General features: G+C 48.2%; 2 protein-coding genes across 5 annotated transcripts in view; both read left to right on the top strand.

Annotated features, from left to right (window-relative positions):
* The window catches only part of GLP1R (glucagon like peptide 1 receptor), a 51075-nt gene extending 49979 nt beyond the window's left edge, over positions 1 to 1096 (top strand). For both annotated transcript variants that reach the window (XM_044296394.1, XM_044296403.1), the window contains exon 8: positions 153 to 1096. In XM_044296394.1, coding sequence (XP_044152329.1) covers positions 153 to 290 — 138 coding nt within the window. In that variant the 3' untranslated portion in view covers positions 291 to 1096. The remainder of the gene's footprint in view (positions 1 to 152) is intronic.
* Positions 1 to 19956, top strand: part of SLC2A9 (solute carrier family 2 member 9) — a 1019898-nt gene that overhangs the window by 600061 nt on the left and 399881 nt on the right. The gene's annotated exons all lie outside the window — the stretch shown is intronic.

Here is a 19956-nt window from a genome sequence, read left to right as displayed (position 1 = left end):
TCCTGTACCCCAAATATCAGTGTCATTATCCTGTACCCCCAAGTGGCATGATAGCGTCAGATATAACTGTCTAATGAGTGTGTGTGTGTGTGTGTGTGTCCCTGCTTCCCACACACATCTGTACATGTCAGATCTCATGCTCTCCTCCCCAGGTCCAGGCTGAGTTCCAGAGGAGATGGGAGCGATGGCGGCTGGAACATGTACACAGTCAACGTGACAGCAGCATGAAACCCATCAAGTTCCCGGCCAACAGTCTGAGCAGTGGTGTGACCATGGGCAGCAGTGTCTAACCGTCCTCCTCATCATCCAGCTGGACATACATTGCCCACTCATGAACTGTGGAGTCACCAGAGGAAATCTCACAAGCAGCGAGGTCCATCAAGTGAAGACGTGTCCTCAATTATTTTTTCTAAAAAAGTCACATTGACATTTTGCTGCTTTCAGTCTCAGCGCTTCTGCCCTGCCGGTTCGTTGACCAACCACTAGTCAGTTCTCAAGAAAAGACCTGCGAGGCTGCAGGGAGAAGAAAAATCTTGAGACTTGAGGTTGTGGCACAGATAGCGGTTGTCACTCTTTAAAGGACATGTTTACATACAGGTATTGCTGAAATGTACTGCCACAACCAATAAACGAGGCCTCTAAACGGCCTGGCGGGTCTATGAGTTTCTTCAGGAAAACATCTACGAGGTTCTTCTGGAAAGTATTTCCAAGGTGTTCAGGAGAAAATCTATGAAGGTCTTCTAGAGACAATCTTAAAAGGTCTTCAAGAGAACATCTACTATAGTGTTCTGGAGAACATTTCCAAGGTCTTCAGGATAAGATATGTGAGGGTCTTTAAAAGAACATCTATTAAGGTCTTCAGGATAACAGCTCCAAGCTCTCCAGGAGAACCTCTATTGGAGCCTTTAGGAGAACATCTGTGAGGATCCTCTTGAGAACATCTATGAGGGTCTTCATGTTAAAGTGACAGTGCTTTATTTTACTCTTTGAATGTCTTCACCAGCACCTTCATGGTCTTCATGGGTGGTCTGAGTGCCTATTATCTCAATACGTTGGAAGGGGAGGGAACACATGATTGCTTTTCATTTTACTTGCAATAAACTTGTTATGTGGGTAATGATATGGCAGTAACTACCTTTTAGTACAATATCCCATCTGTCCGACCAATCCCAAGACAACCTTCCAATGGTTCCCTGTTCTTATTGAGTTATGAACCAGTAGTTGGGATGTTTTATCATGGGGTGATTGGGGATGGGGTTGACTTTCCTATGAGAAGTTTGACCTTCTGGTGTCTCAGGGGCATAGATACAACATGGATATTAGGAGCTCTGGTACAGATTTTGCATTATGGTCTAGGATCCAGCAGTTACGGAGGTAGTGGCTTGGACCTTCCTCAGGGAAGGTGACTTTTTTTTATTTTTGCTCTTCAGAACTTTCAGCTTAAGCAGAATGTAGTGTCCTATTTATACAGATAAACCTCTTCTGAGTGTACTCAGCGACTGATAGAACCTTATATAGTGCCTAGGGTTCAGTGGATTGACCAGTGTACCAGCACCACGTATACTGGATACTGCATTTCTGCCATTGTGTACCCCAATTATCCCTAAATGAGTGAAGGCTTTGCACCATGAGTATTGATGCTACATCTGATCACTGGGGGTCTGACTCCTGGGGCCCTCAGGAAACAGTGTCTTTATCAACCTCGTACCATGTTGTGAGAAGCATTTGTATTAAAGTCACTAGTGCACCCAGACCTCTTCATTGTAGACCCCCACAATCCGGGCTCCTTTACTGCATGGTGTGGTGCATAGACACATCATATATGGTTGTTACAACATTTCTGGCACCGCTGACCTCTGTAGTCTTAATTATTGCCATACAATTCAAGGGCTACGCTTGATGTTCACATGCATAAATGACTGTATGCAATAATGGGGGTCTTACTTCTTTATATAGGCAGATCCATGTGTCCTTACATATATGTGCATTACAGCCCTCTACAATTAGAGATGTCGCGAACATAAAATTTTCCGTTCGCGGACGGCGAACGCAAATTTCTGCAAATGTTCGCGAACGGGCGAACCGCCATTGACTTCAATAGGCAGGCGAATTTTAAAACCCACAGGGACTCTTTCTGGCCACAGTAGTGATGGAAAAGTTGTTTCAAGGGGACTAACACCTGGACTGTGGCATGCCGGAGGGGGATCCATGGCAAAACTCCCATGGAAAATTACGTAGTTGACGCAGAGTTGGATTTTAATCCATAAAGGGCATAAATCACCTAACAATCCTAAATTTTTTTGAACAACGTGGTTTAAAACATCCAGTGTGTGTATACGATCAGGTATGATGTTGTATCGATCAGGTAGTGTAAGGGTTACGCCCGCTTCACAGACATTGACAGACCAAACTCCCCTTTTAACGCATCGCAAACAACCGCAAACAGTCCATTTGCACAACCGCAAACTCCCCATTTGCACAAGGTTGGATACCAAGCTAGCCATGTCCCGTTGATGTCATTGAAGGTTTCTTCCTCCACCCAGCCACGTACAGCACCAAGGGTCCCCGAAAGGTGAATTTAATTGATTTTTCAAACGGGGAGATGGTTAAAAAAACGCTGGCTCCCTCCCCTTTGTTTGAATCCACGGTCACTGCGTCTGCGCCGTGCAATTTACTGTCACACCCGATATGAGCTGTGTTTTCTGTAGTACTATTCTCATCAGTTTAATCCCTGTTACGTGACGTCCCCAATCTGGGGTCCATTTATTAAATTGATTTTTCGAACGGGGAGATGGTTAAAAAAACGCTGGCTCCGTCCCCTTTGTTTGAGTCCACGCTACGGTCACTGCGTCTGCGCCGTGCAATTTACTGTCACACCCGATATGAGTGGTATTTTCTGTAGTACTATTCCTATCAGTTCAATCCCTGTTACGTCCCATATCAGGGATTGCCTTTTGTGAAAAAAAATTTAGGCCGGGTACCTTCGACTGCCTTCACAGTGACAGACCAAACTCTGATACACCAAACTGAATTGATTTTAGGAACCGGGAGATGGAAAAAGCAGCTTGGTCGGTCCTCTTACTCCCAAGTTGGGGCACTGCGCGTGCACGGAGCAATGTGCTGTGACACCCTATATGAGTGGTGTCATTAACGACATCCTGCAATAATTTAGTTCTGAGCTTTGTACTTGCTTTGTATTAGAATTGATCGGGATTTTTTAAATTGTCTGCATTATTTCTAACAAACTATTAAGAGACTTTATTATGATTTTTTTAATTTTATGTATTAACCCCTTCCCGACCTATGATGAGTATACTCGTCATGGAGCACTGCTACTTAGCGCTCCATTACGAGTATACACGTCATGGCATTAAACTGTCACTATGTCTGCAGACATGGTGACAGCGCTGAGTGCCGGGTGTTACACACAGCCAGGCACCCAGGGTCAATGCCGAGGGGGGTCCTGTGACCGCCCCGTATCGGCGATCGCTGCAAACCGCAGGTCAATTCAGACCTGCGGTTTGCAGCGCTTTCTGTAGTTTCTGATCCCTGCGGTCCCCCGCCCGCCTCCCTTTGAATAATCATTGGTGGCCAGTGGGTATACCAGGGTGTCAGCACATTGCTGGCACCCTGGTATAAACGGCTGACATCTGTGCTGCGATGTCAGCCGTTTAACCCTTTCCATACCGCGGTCCATACGGACCGCTGTATGGAAAAGGTTAACAGTCAGGGAGCTCCATCCCTCTCTCGTCAGGGGGCTGCTGTACCTTTGCAGCCCCCCGATGGCAGAGGGAGGGAGCCCCCAGGCAGCCCCCCTCCTTCCCCTTCCCCGTCTGCTCAGTTGTGGCAGACGGGGAAGGTTCCCATGGCAACAGGACGCTTTCTCAGGCATCCTGCTGTCCATGGTGCTGAACAGATCTGTGCTAAAGGCATAGATCTGTTCAGACAAAGTGTAAGTAAAATACAGTACAATACCCTATATAGTGTACTGCACTGTATTATACAGACATCAGACCCACTGGATCTTCAAGAACCAAGTGGGTCTGGGTCAAAAAAAAGTTAAAAAAAAGTGAAGAAAGCAAAGAAAAAAAAAACATTTATCACTGAATAAACATAAAAAATTAAAATACACTACACATATTAGGTATCGCCGCATCCGTAACGACCTGATCTATAAAACAATCATGTTACTTTCCCCGCACGGTAAACGCCATAGGAATAAAAAAATTAAAACTATGAGGAAATATAAATTTTGCCCACCTTACTTCCCAAAAAAGGTAATAAAAGTGATCAAAAAAGTATGTACGCCAAAATAGTGCCAATCAGACCGTCACCTCATCCCGCAAAAAATGAGCCCCTACATGAGACAATTGCCTAAAAACAGAAAAAAACTATGTCTCTCTGACTATGGAGACACTAAAACATGATTTTTTTTGTTTCAAAAATGATATTATTGTGTAAAACCTAGATAAATTAAAAAAAGGTAGACATATTAGGTATTGTTACGTCTGTAAGAACCTGCTCTATAAAAATACCACATGACCTAACCCCTCAGGTGAACACTGTAAATTTTTTTTAAATAAAAACGTTGTCAAAAAAGCAATTTTTTTTGTTACCTTACATCACAAAAAGTGTAATAGCAAGTGATCAAAAAGTCATATGCACCCCAAAATAGTACCAATCTAACTGTCATCTCATCCCGCAAAAATGATACCCAACCTGAGACAATCGCCTAAAAACTGGAAAAAACTATGGCTCTCAGACTATGGAGACACTAAAACATGATTTTTTTTTGTTTCAAACATGATATTATTGTGTAAAACCTAGATAAATTAAAAAAAGGTAGACATATTAGGTATTGCCACGTCCGTAAGAACCTGATCTATAAAAATAGCACATGATCTAACCTGTCAGATGAACGTTGTAAATAATAAAAAATTAAAACAGTGCCAAAACAGCAATTTTTGGGCAAATTTTCAATTTTAATCCATTTTTTCCCGTAACAAAGCAAGGGTTAACAGCCAAATAAAACTCAATATTTATTGGCCTGATTCTGTAGTTTGTATAAATGCTCCATATTTGGTCATAAACTGCTGTATGGCCACACGGCAGGGCGCAGAAGGAAAGGAGTGCCATATGGTTTTTGGAAGGCAGTTTTTGCTGGACTGTTTTTTTGACACTATGTCCCATTTGAAGCCCCCCCTGATGCACCCCTAGAGTAGAAACTCCAAAAAGTGACCCCATTGAAAATTTGCAAAAAAATTGAAATTCTGAAATTTCATCTCCATTTGCCAATAACTCTTGTGGAACACCTAAAGAGTTAACAAAGTTTGTAAAATCAGTTTTGAATACCTTGAGGGGTGTAGTTTTCAAAATGGGGTCATTTTTGGGTGTTTTTTAATTATGTAAGCCTCACAAAGTGACTTCAGACCTGAACTGGTCCTTAAAAAATGGCCTTATAACGTCCCCCAAAAAATTAAATGTAATTCTCAAAATGATCCAAACATGAAGTAGACATATGGGGAATGTAAAGTCATCACAATTTTTTGGGGTATTACTATGTATTACAGAAGTAGAGAAACTGAAACTTTGAAATTTGCTAATTTTTCAAACTTTTTGGTAAATTAGGTATTTTTTTGGTATATTTTACCAGTGTCATGAAGTACAATATGTGACGAAAAAACAATCTCAGAACGGCCTGAATAAGTAAAAGCGTTTTAAAGTTTTTCACACATAAACTGACACTGGTCAGATTTGCAAAAAATAGCCTGGTCCCTAAGGTGAAAAATGGCTTGGTCCTGAAAGGGTTAAAAACCCATACAACTTAAAAAAAATATCATAATGAAGCAACGGCCTTATCATCTGGGGTGTGGCAACATTGCCAACACACTCATAGAGGTGATGATCGCTTCATTGTGATACGCAAGCCCCTTCACCACAACAAGGTAACGATCACGAAGGGGAATTGACACTTGTATGTGCCTTATTTTGTTTGTTTTGTTTTTGCAGCCACAGTGCAGCACTAGAGGCCAGGAAAATTAGGCATGTACACATGCCTGAAAAACAACGTTATTGTTGCAGCCGCTGGTGTAGCAGCGGCCGGAAAAATTGATGTTTTCCAGGCAGAAAGGTGACTAAAACATTGCGGCTTGAACCCTAGTTGGTGGCGGAGAATTCACAAAAGTCATCCGGTATGCAGACATTAAATACAGCAGCGTGGGGACCATTTTGAGGCCAAGGCATGTCATCAGGCCTTTTGTTAGTTAAACGTATCCCCCACTGTCAGTCCCTTCGGGATCCATGCCTCATTCATCTTAATGAAGGTGAGGTAATCAACACTTTTTTGACCGAGGCGACTTCTTTTGTCAGTGACAATGCCTCCTGCTGCACTGAAGGTCCTTTCTGACAGGACACTTGAAGCGGGGCAGGCCAGAAACTGGCAAACTGCGATAGCTCAAGCCACAGGTCAAGCCTGCACACCCAGTAGTCATGGGGTTCATCGCTCCTCAGAGTGTCGATATCTGCAGTTAAGGCGAGGTAGTCTGCCACCTGTCGGTCAAGTCGTTCTCTAAGGCTGGATCCCAAAGGGCTGTGGCGATGTGTAGGACTGAAAAAGCTCTGCATGTCCTCCATCAACAACACATCTGTAAAGCGTCCTGTCCTTGCCGCCGTGGTCGTGGTAGGAGGAGGATTACTTTCACCTCTTCCCCTGTTAGATTCCCGTTGTGCTGTGACATCCCCCTTATACGCTGTGTAAAGCATATTTTTTAGTTTGGTTTTGAACTGCTGCATCCTTTCTGACTTCCGGTAATTTGGTAACATTTCCGCCACTTTCTGCTTATACCGGGGTCTAGTAGCGTGGCCACCCAGTACAGGTCGTTCTCCTTCATCCTTTTTATACGAGGGTCCCTCAACAGACATGACAGCATGAAAGACCCCATTTTCACAAGGTTGGATGCCGAGCTACTCATTTCCTGTTCCTCCTCCTCACTGATGTCATTGATGGTCTGTTCTTCCCCCAGCCACGTACAAGACCACGGGTCCCAGATAGGTGACAACAACGAGCACCCTGGGATGCCTGCTGTGGTTGGTCTTCCTCCTCCTCAAAGCCACATTCCTCCTCGGACTCCTCTTCCTCATACTCCTCTTGCAGCGTTGCCGCAGGTCCGGGAAGCGATGATGACAAGGCTGTTTCTGGTGGTGATGATGGTGACCACAACTCTTCCTCTTCCTCTTCACACTCATCTACAGCCTGATCCAGCACTCTTCGCAGGGCATGCTCCAGGAAGAAAACAAATGGGATGAGGTCGCTGATGGTGCCTTCGGTGCGACTGACTAGGTTTGTCACCTCCTCAAAAGGACGCATGATCCTACAGGCATTGCACATGAGCGTCCAGTAACATGGCAAAAAAATTCCCAGCTCCGCAGAGGCTGTCCTAGCACCCCGGTCATACAAATACTCGTTGACGGCTTTTTCTTGTTAGAGCAGGCGGTCGAACATTAGGAGTGTTGAATTCCAACGTGTCGGGCTGTCGCAAATCAAGCGCCTTACTGGCATGTTGTTTCGGCGCTGAATATCTGAAAAGTGCGCCATGGCCGTGTAAGAACGCCTGAAATGGCCACATACTTTCCTGGCCTGCTTGAGGACGTCCTGTAAGCCTGGGTACTTAGACACAAAGCGTTGTACGATCAGATTACACACATGTGCCATGCACGGCACATGTGACAACTTGCCCAAATTCAATGCCGCCAACAAATTGCTTCCGTTGTCACACACCACTTTGCCGATCTCCAGTTGGTGCGGGGTCAGCCACTGATCCACCTGTGCGTTCAGGGCGGACAGGAGTGCTGGTCCGGTGTGACTCTCTGCTTTCAGGCAAATCAACCCCAAGACGGCGTGACACTGTCATATCCGGGATGTGGAATAGCCCCTGGGGAGCTGGGGGGGTTCAGTTGATGTGCAGCCAGACGCCGCAGCAGAGGAGGACTCAGCCGAGGAGGTTATGGAAGAGGATGGAGTAGGAGGAGTAGAGGAGGTGGCAGTAGGCCTGCCTGCAAGTCGTGGCGGTGTCACCAACTCCGCTGCAGAGTCACGCATTCCATGCTTGGCAGCCGTCAGCAGGTTGACCCAATGCGCAGTGTAGGTGATATACCTGCCCTGACCGTGCTTAGCAGACCAGGTATCAGTGGTCAGATGGACCCTTGTCCCAACACTGTATGCCAGAGATGCCATGACTTCCTGTTCAATCACTGAGTAGAGGTTTGGGATTGCCTTATTTGAAAAAAAATTTCGTCCGGGTACCTTCCATTGTGGTGTCCCAATAGCGACAATTTTTTTGAAGGCCTCAGACTCCACCAGCTTGTATGGTAAAAGCTGGCGGGCTAAGAGTTTAGACAAGCCAGCTGTCAGACGCCGGGCAAGGGGGTGACTCTGTGACATTGGCTTCTTACGCTCAAACATTTCCTTTACAGACACCTGACTGTGGGCAGATGATCAGGAACTGCTGAAGGTGAGAGGCGGAGTGGCGGGTGGTTGAGAGGGGGCAAGGAGGACAGCAGTGGTTGACGTGGCTGAAGATGCTGGACCAGGAGGAGGATGGTGGCTTTGAGCTTGTGTGCTGATTTTACTCGTCATCATGTGTTGATCCCCTAGGCGTTTGTGATGTGAGATCATGTGCCTTCGCAAAGCAGTTGTACCGAGGTGGGTGTTGGACTTCCCACGACTCAGTTTTTTTTGGCACAGGTTGCAAATGGCATCGCTGTTGTCAGAGGCAGACACACAAAAAAAAGCCACACTGCTGAGCTTTAAATGGTATATCAATTAAAACATATACAAAGACAGCACATAATGGGAACACTACGGTGTTACAAATAATTTGTATAAAAACAGAGTAAGCTCCAAACCAATAAGGGACTAGTATCCCCCCATACACAAATATAGAGCAGTATCCGCCCAAGAGGAAGCAATTCAGCGAAACGATCGTCGGGCGGCTGCTTCAGACCAGGGTCAGTAGGTATAAACTGCACTTGCACTTTAAATTGTAATCTTTTTCCCCCGTTCCTTTTGCAGTCCCTGCCCAGTGTTGGCTGCACCCAGGCTCACACTCCTTTAATGTTTGGAGTGTTTATATACTCATGTCCTGGGTGCTATTGCAACACGCCAGACCTGCAGGGTATAGACGAAGTGAGGTCACAGTTATGGGCAATCGAGGGTACTCACTATATTTGCGGAACCCTGGGCAGGCGCGTGGCAGTGAAGGAGAGGTAGACACAGTTCCTCTGGGGCACGCTCTGTAGATAGGGACCAGGCCTGATGGTAGTTGAGGTGCCCTGGATGTTATAGGTATTTTGTGTGCCTGGGGCAAGGTCCCTGTGGTATTCGTGACGCCAGTGCCTTTGGACGGTGGCACGCCGGTTGGTGGTTGGAAAGATGAAGGTACACAAGTATGCAGTGAACCAAACATAAACTTTACTGAACAATCCAACTTTGTACAGCAGGGAGTAGTATAGTCTTCAGTATTACAGTTCCACAAAAGGGGCTTATTCACAAGTATGGCAGGCAATAGACATGCAAGTTACACTGAGGGTAAATTCCACAAGCACGCAGCAGCAGGTTGCACTTTGACACTGTCCTTTCTAGAACTCCTACTCTGGCTTGATATCTCCCAAGGCCCGGATGCCTAAAAGGGTGGCTTATATCCTTGGTTATCTCCTTCCTCAGGTAATATACTGCTTGCAAGGCTTTCTAAGTTCCTCTGCCTATCAGGGGCACTTGGCTTACCCTGAGACGCCTCCTCCCATCAGGTGGATACTGTCGGTTTCTCCCAGGAGGTTGAATCCTGCAACTGGGGTATCTCTTCAGAGCTAACTTAGGCTCTCTTGTTCTTCAGGCAAGCTGGAGCTTCTCAACAGCCTCCTGGACATCACTAGCAGCCTGGGCTATCCAGCTGCATGTCAGGAGCAGGCTTCTTAACCTGTGTCTTCTCAGACTCCTGGCTCTGCACCCCCTCCCCCTGTCTGGGCCTGGACATTTATACTAGGGGCTCCCTATCTCCCTCTAGTGTCTGGGATGTCTAACTACACCCAACTAGGCCTGCTGCTGCATTAGACAGGGGTACATTGCATATAACAACACATTAAAACATACATTAAATGCAGAATTAAATATGACATTTCTGTTCCTTGTGAGTAGGAGTAACGCGCACACCAATTTACCCTTGTGTAGTGCCCACCCATACCTAGTGGGACACTACATACCCCCACGCTATAACGTTGCCCGTCCTCGGCGCAACATGGAGGGTCCCTGCACAGCTGGATACTGCACCTGTAATGAGGACAATAAAGCAAAGCAGGAAAACACATCTACATTTGCAAAATATACATTATATGTATACATATATTAGGCAGTTCCACTGGAATAGGAGCAAGTAATGGTGAAAAGGGGCGTCGTTCTCTTCTCTCAGGATAAAACAATGGGAACAGGGGCGCTGACCTGGCACAGCGTAACAGTAAATACCAGGATAGTCCATATAATACTTTTTAAGTGCAAATTGTCCGTGGGAAATGTAAAACATTAAATAACAATTCTTTGGAGGCTCAAAGCATATAAAATGAGTCCGTACCCAGGTTCTTTTCTTTCTTGTTTAATCCACAGTTAAATAGAGATAGAAGATCTTAGGAATCATTGCAAGAATCACAGAGGCTCGCACGAGGTGAAGTCCATCTCTGGGCACAATACTTTAAAACAGTAGCAAAATCTCAGAGGCTCATGTGCATTTGAGTCTATTCTCTGGGCCCAATTCCTTTAAATTCCAGTTGCATAATAAAATGACAGCACATAAAATAGTCCACATTATTTAAATGGCATACACATAGAAATAAGTGCTGTAATACCCTTAATCAACCTGAAGAGGGGGTTAAAGGGTTAAGAGGTGCAACATGAAAACAGGCACAACTGGGTTTTCACTCTGAGAAAGCAGGCAGGAGGTCCTGTAAACAAGATGGCCTTGCTGCACGTGGTATTTTCAGTGGCTCACCGCCTCCACTGAGCCGTGGGTAACTGGCAGCAGCAACAGAGGGCCAAAACAACGAAGGACTCCTGTCCTGGAAGGGTTAAATCTTCGGTAGGATCCCTTGGCAAAACAAATCACACATCAAGGGCCTAGCAGGCCAATTCACAGGGGCATATCATATTCACTTTGCATTTCAGTGGTGCTCCCTGGCTCCATTTGTATATTGGGCCTGTACTGAGGTTCAATCGATGGATGTGCCCACAACACAGTATTGGGGGGCAACTGCAACATAAACGGACCCCTAATAGGTATAGGCCCCATAGGCCTAGGGGTAATCACAGTCGCTGACCTCACCGGAGCAGGCATTACAATCGTGGGCTGCTGCACTGGCCTGGGTACCGCTGCTGCAAGCGGTCCGGTGGGTTCTTGGACGACTGGCTCTGTGCGCCGGTGCACAGCATATGAGGATCCCACCGCAGGTGCCGGTACTAAGGAGGGACGACTGGCAGGGACAGGTACTCTCACCTTTGGCCCGGAGACGTCCGGGTCTTTACGTTGTAGGCCAGGTGGAGTCCGGATCCTGGCGGTGGCAAGCTGGCGTAGCTCCCGCAGTTTCAGCTCCAGCCGCACGATCTGGTCGTCCAGGCTTTCGGAGTCGGGATCGCTGGTCTCCGCTGTCGTTGTCGGCACTTGGGCGGTGGGTGGTTCGTCCTGCGCAGCCGCTGCAGGCTCAGGTGAGGCGTCCGCTTTCCTCCCTCTGCGGATATTCTCCAGGGCAGCTTTAAATCTCTCTGCATCCTGGAGCTCACGGACAGTTTTCTCCCTGCGAGGCAACTCAGGTGAGGGCCATGGGCTCACCCTCTTCTCCACCACCGTCGGCTGCCAGAACACATTTGGGCCAATAAAAGAGCCCCGTTCTTGGAAGGCGTGATGGGCCGGTCCTGGAGAGCATTCAGATTCACGCTCGCAGCCAGGGTTGTCCTCCGGAGAGCGCACAGACTCACGCTCGCAGCCAGAGTAGTCCTCATCAAAGTCCCAGTCCTCTGTCTTCTTCTTAGGACGGGACACGGCAGTGGCGTAGGGGCCTCGCAGGCCCTCAGCAGGGGTAAATTCAACCTCCTCTCCCTCGCGGAGGTTGTGTAGACGTTCTGGGAGGTAGCTCCGCTTGACGGACCTCCTGTTGACATATAAATCTCGTCCAGTCAGGTAGTCTTTAATGAAACCGAAGCCTCGGTCCTTGTCAAAGGCCACAACCAACCCCCTTCTCCTTTCCAGGCGGGGTTGTGTGTCAGTGTGGCACTCGTGAACGGTCTTTGCCAGTTCTTCGTAGTAAATTTTGGTTTTAGTTGTCTTCTTTATGGCGGCCTCCCGGATCTCTGCCATCAATGCGGACCACTTGAACGAGGGCTGGAAGAAGTCTCTCCAGGAGCCATAATAGGTCTCCGGTTGCGTCCTCTGTGGCGGGCAGGCGGGTCTCTCCGGTCCCGGAGAGTAGGCCGGTGGAGCGTCCTCTTGCTCTACACCAGTCACATTCATGTTTAATAAATCAGGCGCGGACATATCGGCAGGAAAGTCCTCACTCCTCAACATGCTCGATCCTTCTCTGGAGAGCGACAGGGTGGCGCCAACAAGTTCAGACAGATCCTCCCATTGCACTGGGAGGCCGCCCCCCAGGTACTCCAGTATGGGGGAGGCGGAGTCCATCACAGCAGACATGCAAATGTCCAGACAGGGCGGTGGCGCCAGCATACAGCCTTCCCGCACTTTTAGCAGAAGGCGCCAATTTTTACCGCCAATTTAAGATGAAGATGACGCAGCAAACAATTTCAAGCAAGCTCAGCGGCCATCTTTGAGCAAAATAGCTGTCTATTCACTGACAGCAAGCGGTGGCTTAAACAAGTAGAAAACAGTCCATACAATGCTATTTTCACACCGCAATCAGTACAGTTCACTTTGGCCCAGCAATTTTCAATAAAATAATTAGGGCTTGTCACTTTAAGATAATTTTCAGCACACAGTTTTTGTATCCGCAATGGCGCAGGAATATTCGGATCCTGTTCGTGACGCCAATTTATGCAACACGCCAGACCTGCAGGGTATAGACGAAGTGAGGTCACAGTTATGGGCAATCGAGGGTACTCACTATATTTGCGGAACCCTGGGCAGGCGCGTGGCAGTGAAGGAGAGGTAGACACAGTTCCTCTGGGGCACGCTCTGTAGATAGGGACCAGGCCTGATGGTAGTTGAGGTGCCCTGGATGTTATAGGTATTTTGTGTGCCTGGGGCAAGGTCCCTGTGGTATTCGTGACGCCAGTGCCTTTGGACGGTGGCACGCCGGTTGGTGGTTGGAAAGATGAAGGTACACAAGTATGCAGTGAACCAAACATAAACTTTACTGAACAATCCAACTTTGTACAGCAGGGAGTAGTATAGTCTTCAGTATTACAGTTCCACAAAAGGGGCTTATTCACAAGTATGGCAGGCAATAGACATGCAAGTTACACTGAGGGTAAATTCCACAAGCACGCAGCAGCAGGTTGCACTTTGACACTGTCCTTTCTAGAACTCCTACTCTGGCTTGATATCTCCCAAGGCCCGGATGCCTAAAAGGGTGGCTTATATCCTTGGTTATCTCCTTCCTCAGGTATTATACTACTTGCAAGGGTTTCTAAGTTCCTCTGCCTATCAGGGGCACTTGGCTTACCCTGGGACGCCTCCTCCCATCAGGTGGATACTGTCGGTTTCTCCCAGGAGGTTGAATCCTGCAACTGGGGTATCTCTTCAGAGCTAACTTAGGCTCTCTTGTTCTTCAGGCAAGCTGGAGCTTCTCAACAGCCTCCTGGACATCACTAGCAGCCTGGGCTATCCAGCTGCATGTCAGGAGCAGGCTTCTTAACCTGTGTCTTCTCAGACTCCTGGCTCTGCACCCCCTCCCCCTGTCTGGGCCTGGACATTTATACTAGGGGCTCCCTATCTCCCTCTAGTGTCTGGGATGTCTAACTACACCCAACTAGGCCTGCTGCTGCATTAGACAGGGGTACATTGCATATAACAACACATTAAAACATACATTAAATGCAGAATTAAATATGACATTTCTGTTCCTTGTGAGTAGGAGTAACGCGCACACCAATTTACCCTTGTGTAGTGCCCACCCATACCTAGTGGGACACTACACTATTACCACTATAGGTGCCCCACTGGGCGGATACTGCTCTATATTTGTGTATGGGGGGATACTAGTCCCTTATTGGTTTGGAGCTTACTCTGTTTTTATACAAATTATTTGTAACACCGTAGTGTTCCCATTATGTGCTGTCTTTGTATATGTTTTAATTGATATACCATTTAATGTTTTTGGATATCCAATAAAGGAAATAATTAATTAAAATTGCTCTCTGTGTGGCTGCTCTTTGAGCTGTGTAGGTGATAATACGAATAACTCCATGCGAGATATTTATGAGATAGTTGTTGCTTTTTGGTGTTTTACTTCTGAGCTTTCCAATGATGGCATTCTGGTGGTGGCATGCGTTGATTGGCGTGCTGTCTGGCTGACCCCGGGTGCCGATACATGCTGTCTGACTGTGCCACTAGCTCCTTGCGACGACCTCCCCCTGCTTCCAACTCGTCTCCTCCTTCTGTCTGTCTTCCCTTCTGAACTTTCCCCCTCTTCTTCTTCTCTTCGAGCGGGCACCCACGTGACATCCACGGACACATCGTCATCATCATCAACCGCTTCACTTGTATCTGACACCTCAGCAAAGGAAGCAGCAGCGGGTACAACATCATCATCACACCGTACGTCCATGTGTGTAATGCTGCCTGACTGAGACATATCCCTGTTATCTACATCCTCTGGCAATAATGGTTGCGCATCACTCATTTCATCCAACTGATGTGTAAATAACTCCTCTGAGGGATCAAGTGAAGCGGCTGTGGTGGCTGTGGTGGTGGTGGTGGCGGCGGGCGGGCGAGTGGTAACTTGAGAGCAGGTGACCAAAGCTGAGCTGGAGGAGGATGGTGCGTCAAGGTTCTTAGCGGAAGCTGTTGAAGATTGGGTGTCCTGTGTAAGCCAGTCAACTATTTTCTCCGAATTTTTTGGGTTCAGGGTACGTGGCCTCTGAACACTGGGCATTATTCCTGGGCCAGTGGAAATCACAGCACCACGACCACGACGGCCCCTGCGGCGTGGCCTGCCTCTGCCTGTCATTTTTTATTAGATAAGTGTTACTATGCGTGCAAGGTACTGTGCCACCCTATATAAGTGGTGGGCAGTGGGCACAGTACAGTCTGTGTGGGCCTGACACACACGGGCTTGCAACTGGGATTATATCACAGAAAAATATTACATAGAATTTTTTTTTATCTGCGAGGTATTTTCTGTCACCCCCTGTATGAATGGTGCACACAGCGCTGTCTGTGACTGAGCCTGCAGCCTCTCACACACGGGCAGCCAGGCAACTGCAATATATATATATAAAATAAAAAAAAGCAGACTGATGTACCAGCCCTGAAAAGGGCTTTTTGGGGTGTTGTCAGGATGCTGTCCTTACAGCAGATGAGTCTGTGGACACAGAACACTGCCCGAGCTAACGCTTTCCCTATTGAATCAGCAGCAGCAGCCGCACTGTCACTCCTCTCACTGTGACTGCAGTTTCCGAATGAATCTAAAATGGCTGCTGTCCAGGAGGTGGGAGGGTCTGCTGCTGATTGGCTGGAATGTGTCTGCTGACTGTGAGGTACAGGGTCAAAGTTTACTCAATGATGATGTATAGGGGGCGGACCGAACATCGCATATGTTCGCCCGCAGCGGCAAACGCGAACAAGCTATGTTCGCCGGCGAATAGTTCCCGGGACATCACTATACACGGGCACCATTCCGTGTGCATTCCGCATCACGGATGCGGACTCATTGACTTAAATGGGTCCGCAAATCCGGAGATGTGAAACGGAACCCCACGGAAGCACTACGGAGTTCTTCTGTGGTGTTCCATTCTGTGCTAACGTTCCGCAAGAAGATAGAACTTTCGGAACGGACGGATTGCGGAACCCATTCAAGTGAATGGGGGCGCGATCCGCATGCAGATGGCTCATGGTCGGTGCCTGTGCATTGCGGGCCACAATTTTAGTCTGCAGCACGGGCAGCACCCCTTCGTGTGCAGGAGGCCTAACAGAAATAAGCCTTCGCCTGGAAACCATCATCAAGTAGGCGGCTGCGGCTGCTGCTAGTTTTTATTACCGCTGTATGTTTTTTTTCTAATTCTGCTTTTGCAAATCTTTAGGATAAATTAAAGTGTAGAAAATCGGCCGGGAAAGTGGCACCCCCCCCCCCCCCCCCCACTCGCTTTAGTAAGGGTCCACTTACCTGGGTCTGAGGTCAGGGGAAGGTCTCCGCCGGACACCAGCAGTAAGGAGGTCGTCTTCTTAACATGAATTACGTAGAACGATTTATATCCGCCAAGACGACTGAAGACCCCAGAGCGAGGCAGGGAAGTACCGCACGCACCCGCCGCTCTGACCACTACCAGACATGGACGTGACCCCCACTCTGCCCTACGACTCCGCCCCTGTGGTAGAGATGGAAGGCGCTGCACTGCCCCTTGGTAATCGGGCCAATACCTGAGTAAGGCTACATCCACACGAACCGCTTCCCGAGTACACCTGTCCAACCGAGGCCACAGATCCCCTGATAAAGGCCGCGACCCGACTGAAACGTCTGCGTTTTTTAATGGCCGGTTACATTGACACTTTCTCTGGATGGAACAAAATGATGTAAAACTAAACGTTATGTATTAAAAGCATTACTTGAAAAGGACTTTTGGTGTGCGGTAGATTTCATGATGAATGGACAGAAACCAAACCCTTGACTTCTACTCCAGTCACAGCTAAAGCTGCACCCAGAACTCTCTATTAACATTGTGCTAGCGCAGGCATGCTCAACATGCAGCCCTCCATCTGTTGCAAAACTACAACTCCCAGCATTCAAAATACAGCAGGGCATTGTGGGAGTTGTAGTTTTACAACAGCTGGAGGGCCGCAGGTTGACCTTCCCTGTGCTAGCGGATATCCTGAGAATCCCCAGCCCTGACACTGCGCTCACCTTGTATGGGCTCCTGCCCACAAACGTAAAGGCTTTGTGCCCTCGACGAGGAACGCAATACATGGGCTCCAGCCGCGTGAACTCTGCGATGAGGATACGGACCCATTGACTTGAATGGGTCCACGATCCGCGGGCATGGACCGAAATCCCACGGATGCCAGTGCCCGTATATTGAGCCCTTACGTTAGTGGGCATGAGCCTTATGTCAGAGAATTGCAGATATAACAGCACTCCTTACAAGCAAGAGCTCTTCAGCGCCTCCCCACTGGCAGCTACTCTCCGACTACTCCCCTGATGACCCTTATGACAACCCGCTATGAGAGCCAACCTTGAACATGCACCAGACCAGCAGGGGGCAGCAGTTAGTCCAGAAGGCTGAGAGATAACAGTCAACTTTTGAATGCGGCTCTGGATGTGACTGGAGTATAAACTGTGACATAATTCAGGATTGGTACAAGGTTCACAAAATCACTCAAAAGTTTATGTAGCAGTGACCCATTGAGTGACAGACGCTGTAAAGATCGCTTCAGCCCCGTGAAATCCAGGTCCATAGTAATGAATATACTGAGAACTTACATGGTCAGGAGGCGGCCGGAGGACTAGTGGCGATCGCTGATCAACTGCTCAGAGGCTGATTATTTATTTGTTTATTTTTTCACATTTTTTATATTTCAATAAATGCAGCCTGCAGTGTAAAGCATGGAGGTTTCATTTAGAAAAAATCATACAAACACAGAAGTTGATAGCATGTGTCTAGAATATATCCGATCAGCAAGGCTCCAAATGTGACTGATAGAAGGGGAGGGGGATGTGGTAAGGACTCAGACTGCACCATTATAAAACATCTCCAGGACCAGTCCTGACACTGGTCCTGGTGCACTGCTGGTGGCTCGGTTGTCAGACATATCATGTATCTACCGTCTTGCAGATTTGGGGTCCGGAGTGTGAATGCAACAAGCAGACGCCATCGCCTTCATACGGTTCTCATCTTCTCCTTGCTGTTCTGGGTCTTATGGACCTAGTGTCATAGGAAACTGTAATTACCGGAGGGGCAGACAGGGGCCGGCTGGCTACTTGGACACTAGGGACCCTTAGTAAGAGGGGGCCCATCATAGTGGCCCTTAGTAGGAGGAGCAATGAAGCTCCCTGGTCTGCACTATCCCAAGGGGAAGAGAAAGTCACCCCATTCAGGACTCAACTGTAATAAGAGCTGAATATAATGTTTAACCCTTTGACAGAGGAGACAATTCAGGTTGTGGGACCTTTAAGAAGAGGAAGTGTATTTTTGGACATTTGACACATTGTTACATTCATGTATTAATCAATCAGGATAATACCCCAAGTAAATGACCGCGTCTCACAGCTATTACCGTATTACAGCAGACATTAGACGCCGGCATGAAACGCGTCTCTGAATACTCAGGTGTTTAACGCTCCTGCGGCTCCATAAATTATAAACCATTATAAAGCTTTTTGACATTATAATCACCTCTGACTGAATCCAGCGCCACGTTCTGTGTCTCATCATGTGCCGTGGGATTTATGAGACGCTCCCTGAAGGATGTGACCGTTATAATGACCCACGCGCATGCCACTGACTGTAATGAAGCCTCTGTGATCGGGGGTCCCGGATTAAGGTCTCGGCGGCTCCCAGGCAGTACACTCATCGCTGTGATCGGGGGTCCCGGATCAAGGTCTCGGCAGCTCCTCGGCTGTACACTCATCGCAGTGATCGGGGGTCCCGGATCAAGGTCTCGGCAGCTCCTCGGCTGTACACTCATCGCAGTGATCGGGGGTCCCGGATTAAGGTCTCGGCAGCTCCCCGGCTGTACACTCATCTCTGTGATCGGGGGTCCCGGATCAAGGTCTCGGCAGCTCCTCGGCTGTACACTCATCTCTGTGATCGGGGGTCCCGGATCAAGGTCTCGGCAGCTCCCCGGCTGTACACTCATCGCTGTGATCGGGGGTCCCGGATTAAAGTCTCGGCAGCTCCCCGGCTGTACACTCATCGCTGTGATCGGGGGTCCCGGATCAAGGTCTCGGCGGCTCCTCGGCTGTACACTCATCTCTGTGATCGGGGGTCCCGGATTAAGGTCTCGGCGGCTCCTCGGCTGTACACTCATCACTGTGATCGGGGGGCCTGGATTAAGGTCTCGGCGGCTCCCAGGCAGTACACTCATCGCTGTGATCGGGGGTCCCGGATCAAGGTCTTGGCAGCTCCTCGGCTGTACACTCATCTCTGTGATCGGGGGTCCCGGATCAAGGTCTCGGCAGCTCCCCGGCTGTACACTCATCGCTGTGATCGGGGGTCCCGGATCAAGGTCTCGGCGGCTCCCCGGCTGTACACTCATCGCTGTGATCGGGGGTCCCGGATCAAGGTCTCGGCAGCTCCCCGGCTGTACACTCATCGCTGTGATCGGGGGTCCCGGATTAAAGTCTCGGCAGCTCCTCGGCCCATACTAGTAATCATGTTCCCCATAGTCCCCCAGTAGTAATAATTATTTTTATAATGTGCACCAGTATAAAAATTACCACTTTATAATGTGTGCCAGTACAAAAAATATCCCCTTACCTTTCAGATCAGACCCCCATATCAGATCCTCATATCAGACCCCATATCACACCTCAGCTCAAACCCTCATATAGGATCTCAGATCAGACCCTCATATCAGACCCCCATATCATATCTCTGATCAGACCCTCATTTCAGATCTTCAAATCAGACACCACATATTAGACCTCAGATCAAATTCCCATATTGTACAGTATCCTTAGACCTCCATATCAGATCCTTAGACCCCCACATCAGACCTCCATATCAGACCTCAGATCAGACACCTTTAG

Source organism: Bufo gargarizans, chromosome 1, assembly GCF_014858855.1.
Source record: "Bufo gargarizans isolate SCDJY-AF-19 chromosome 1, ASM1485885v1, whole genome shotgun sequence".
In the NCBI taxonomy this organism is placed as follows: Eukaryota; Metazoa; Chordata; class Amphibia; order Anura; family Bufonidae; genus Bufo; species Bufo gargarizans.
The sequence above is the reverse complement of the archived record's forward strand: the minus strand, read 5'-3'. Positions and strand labels throughout refer to the sequence as shown.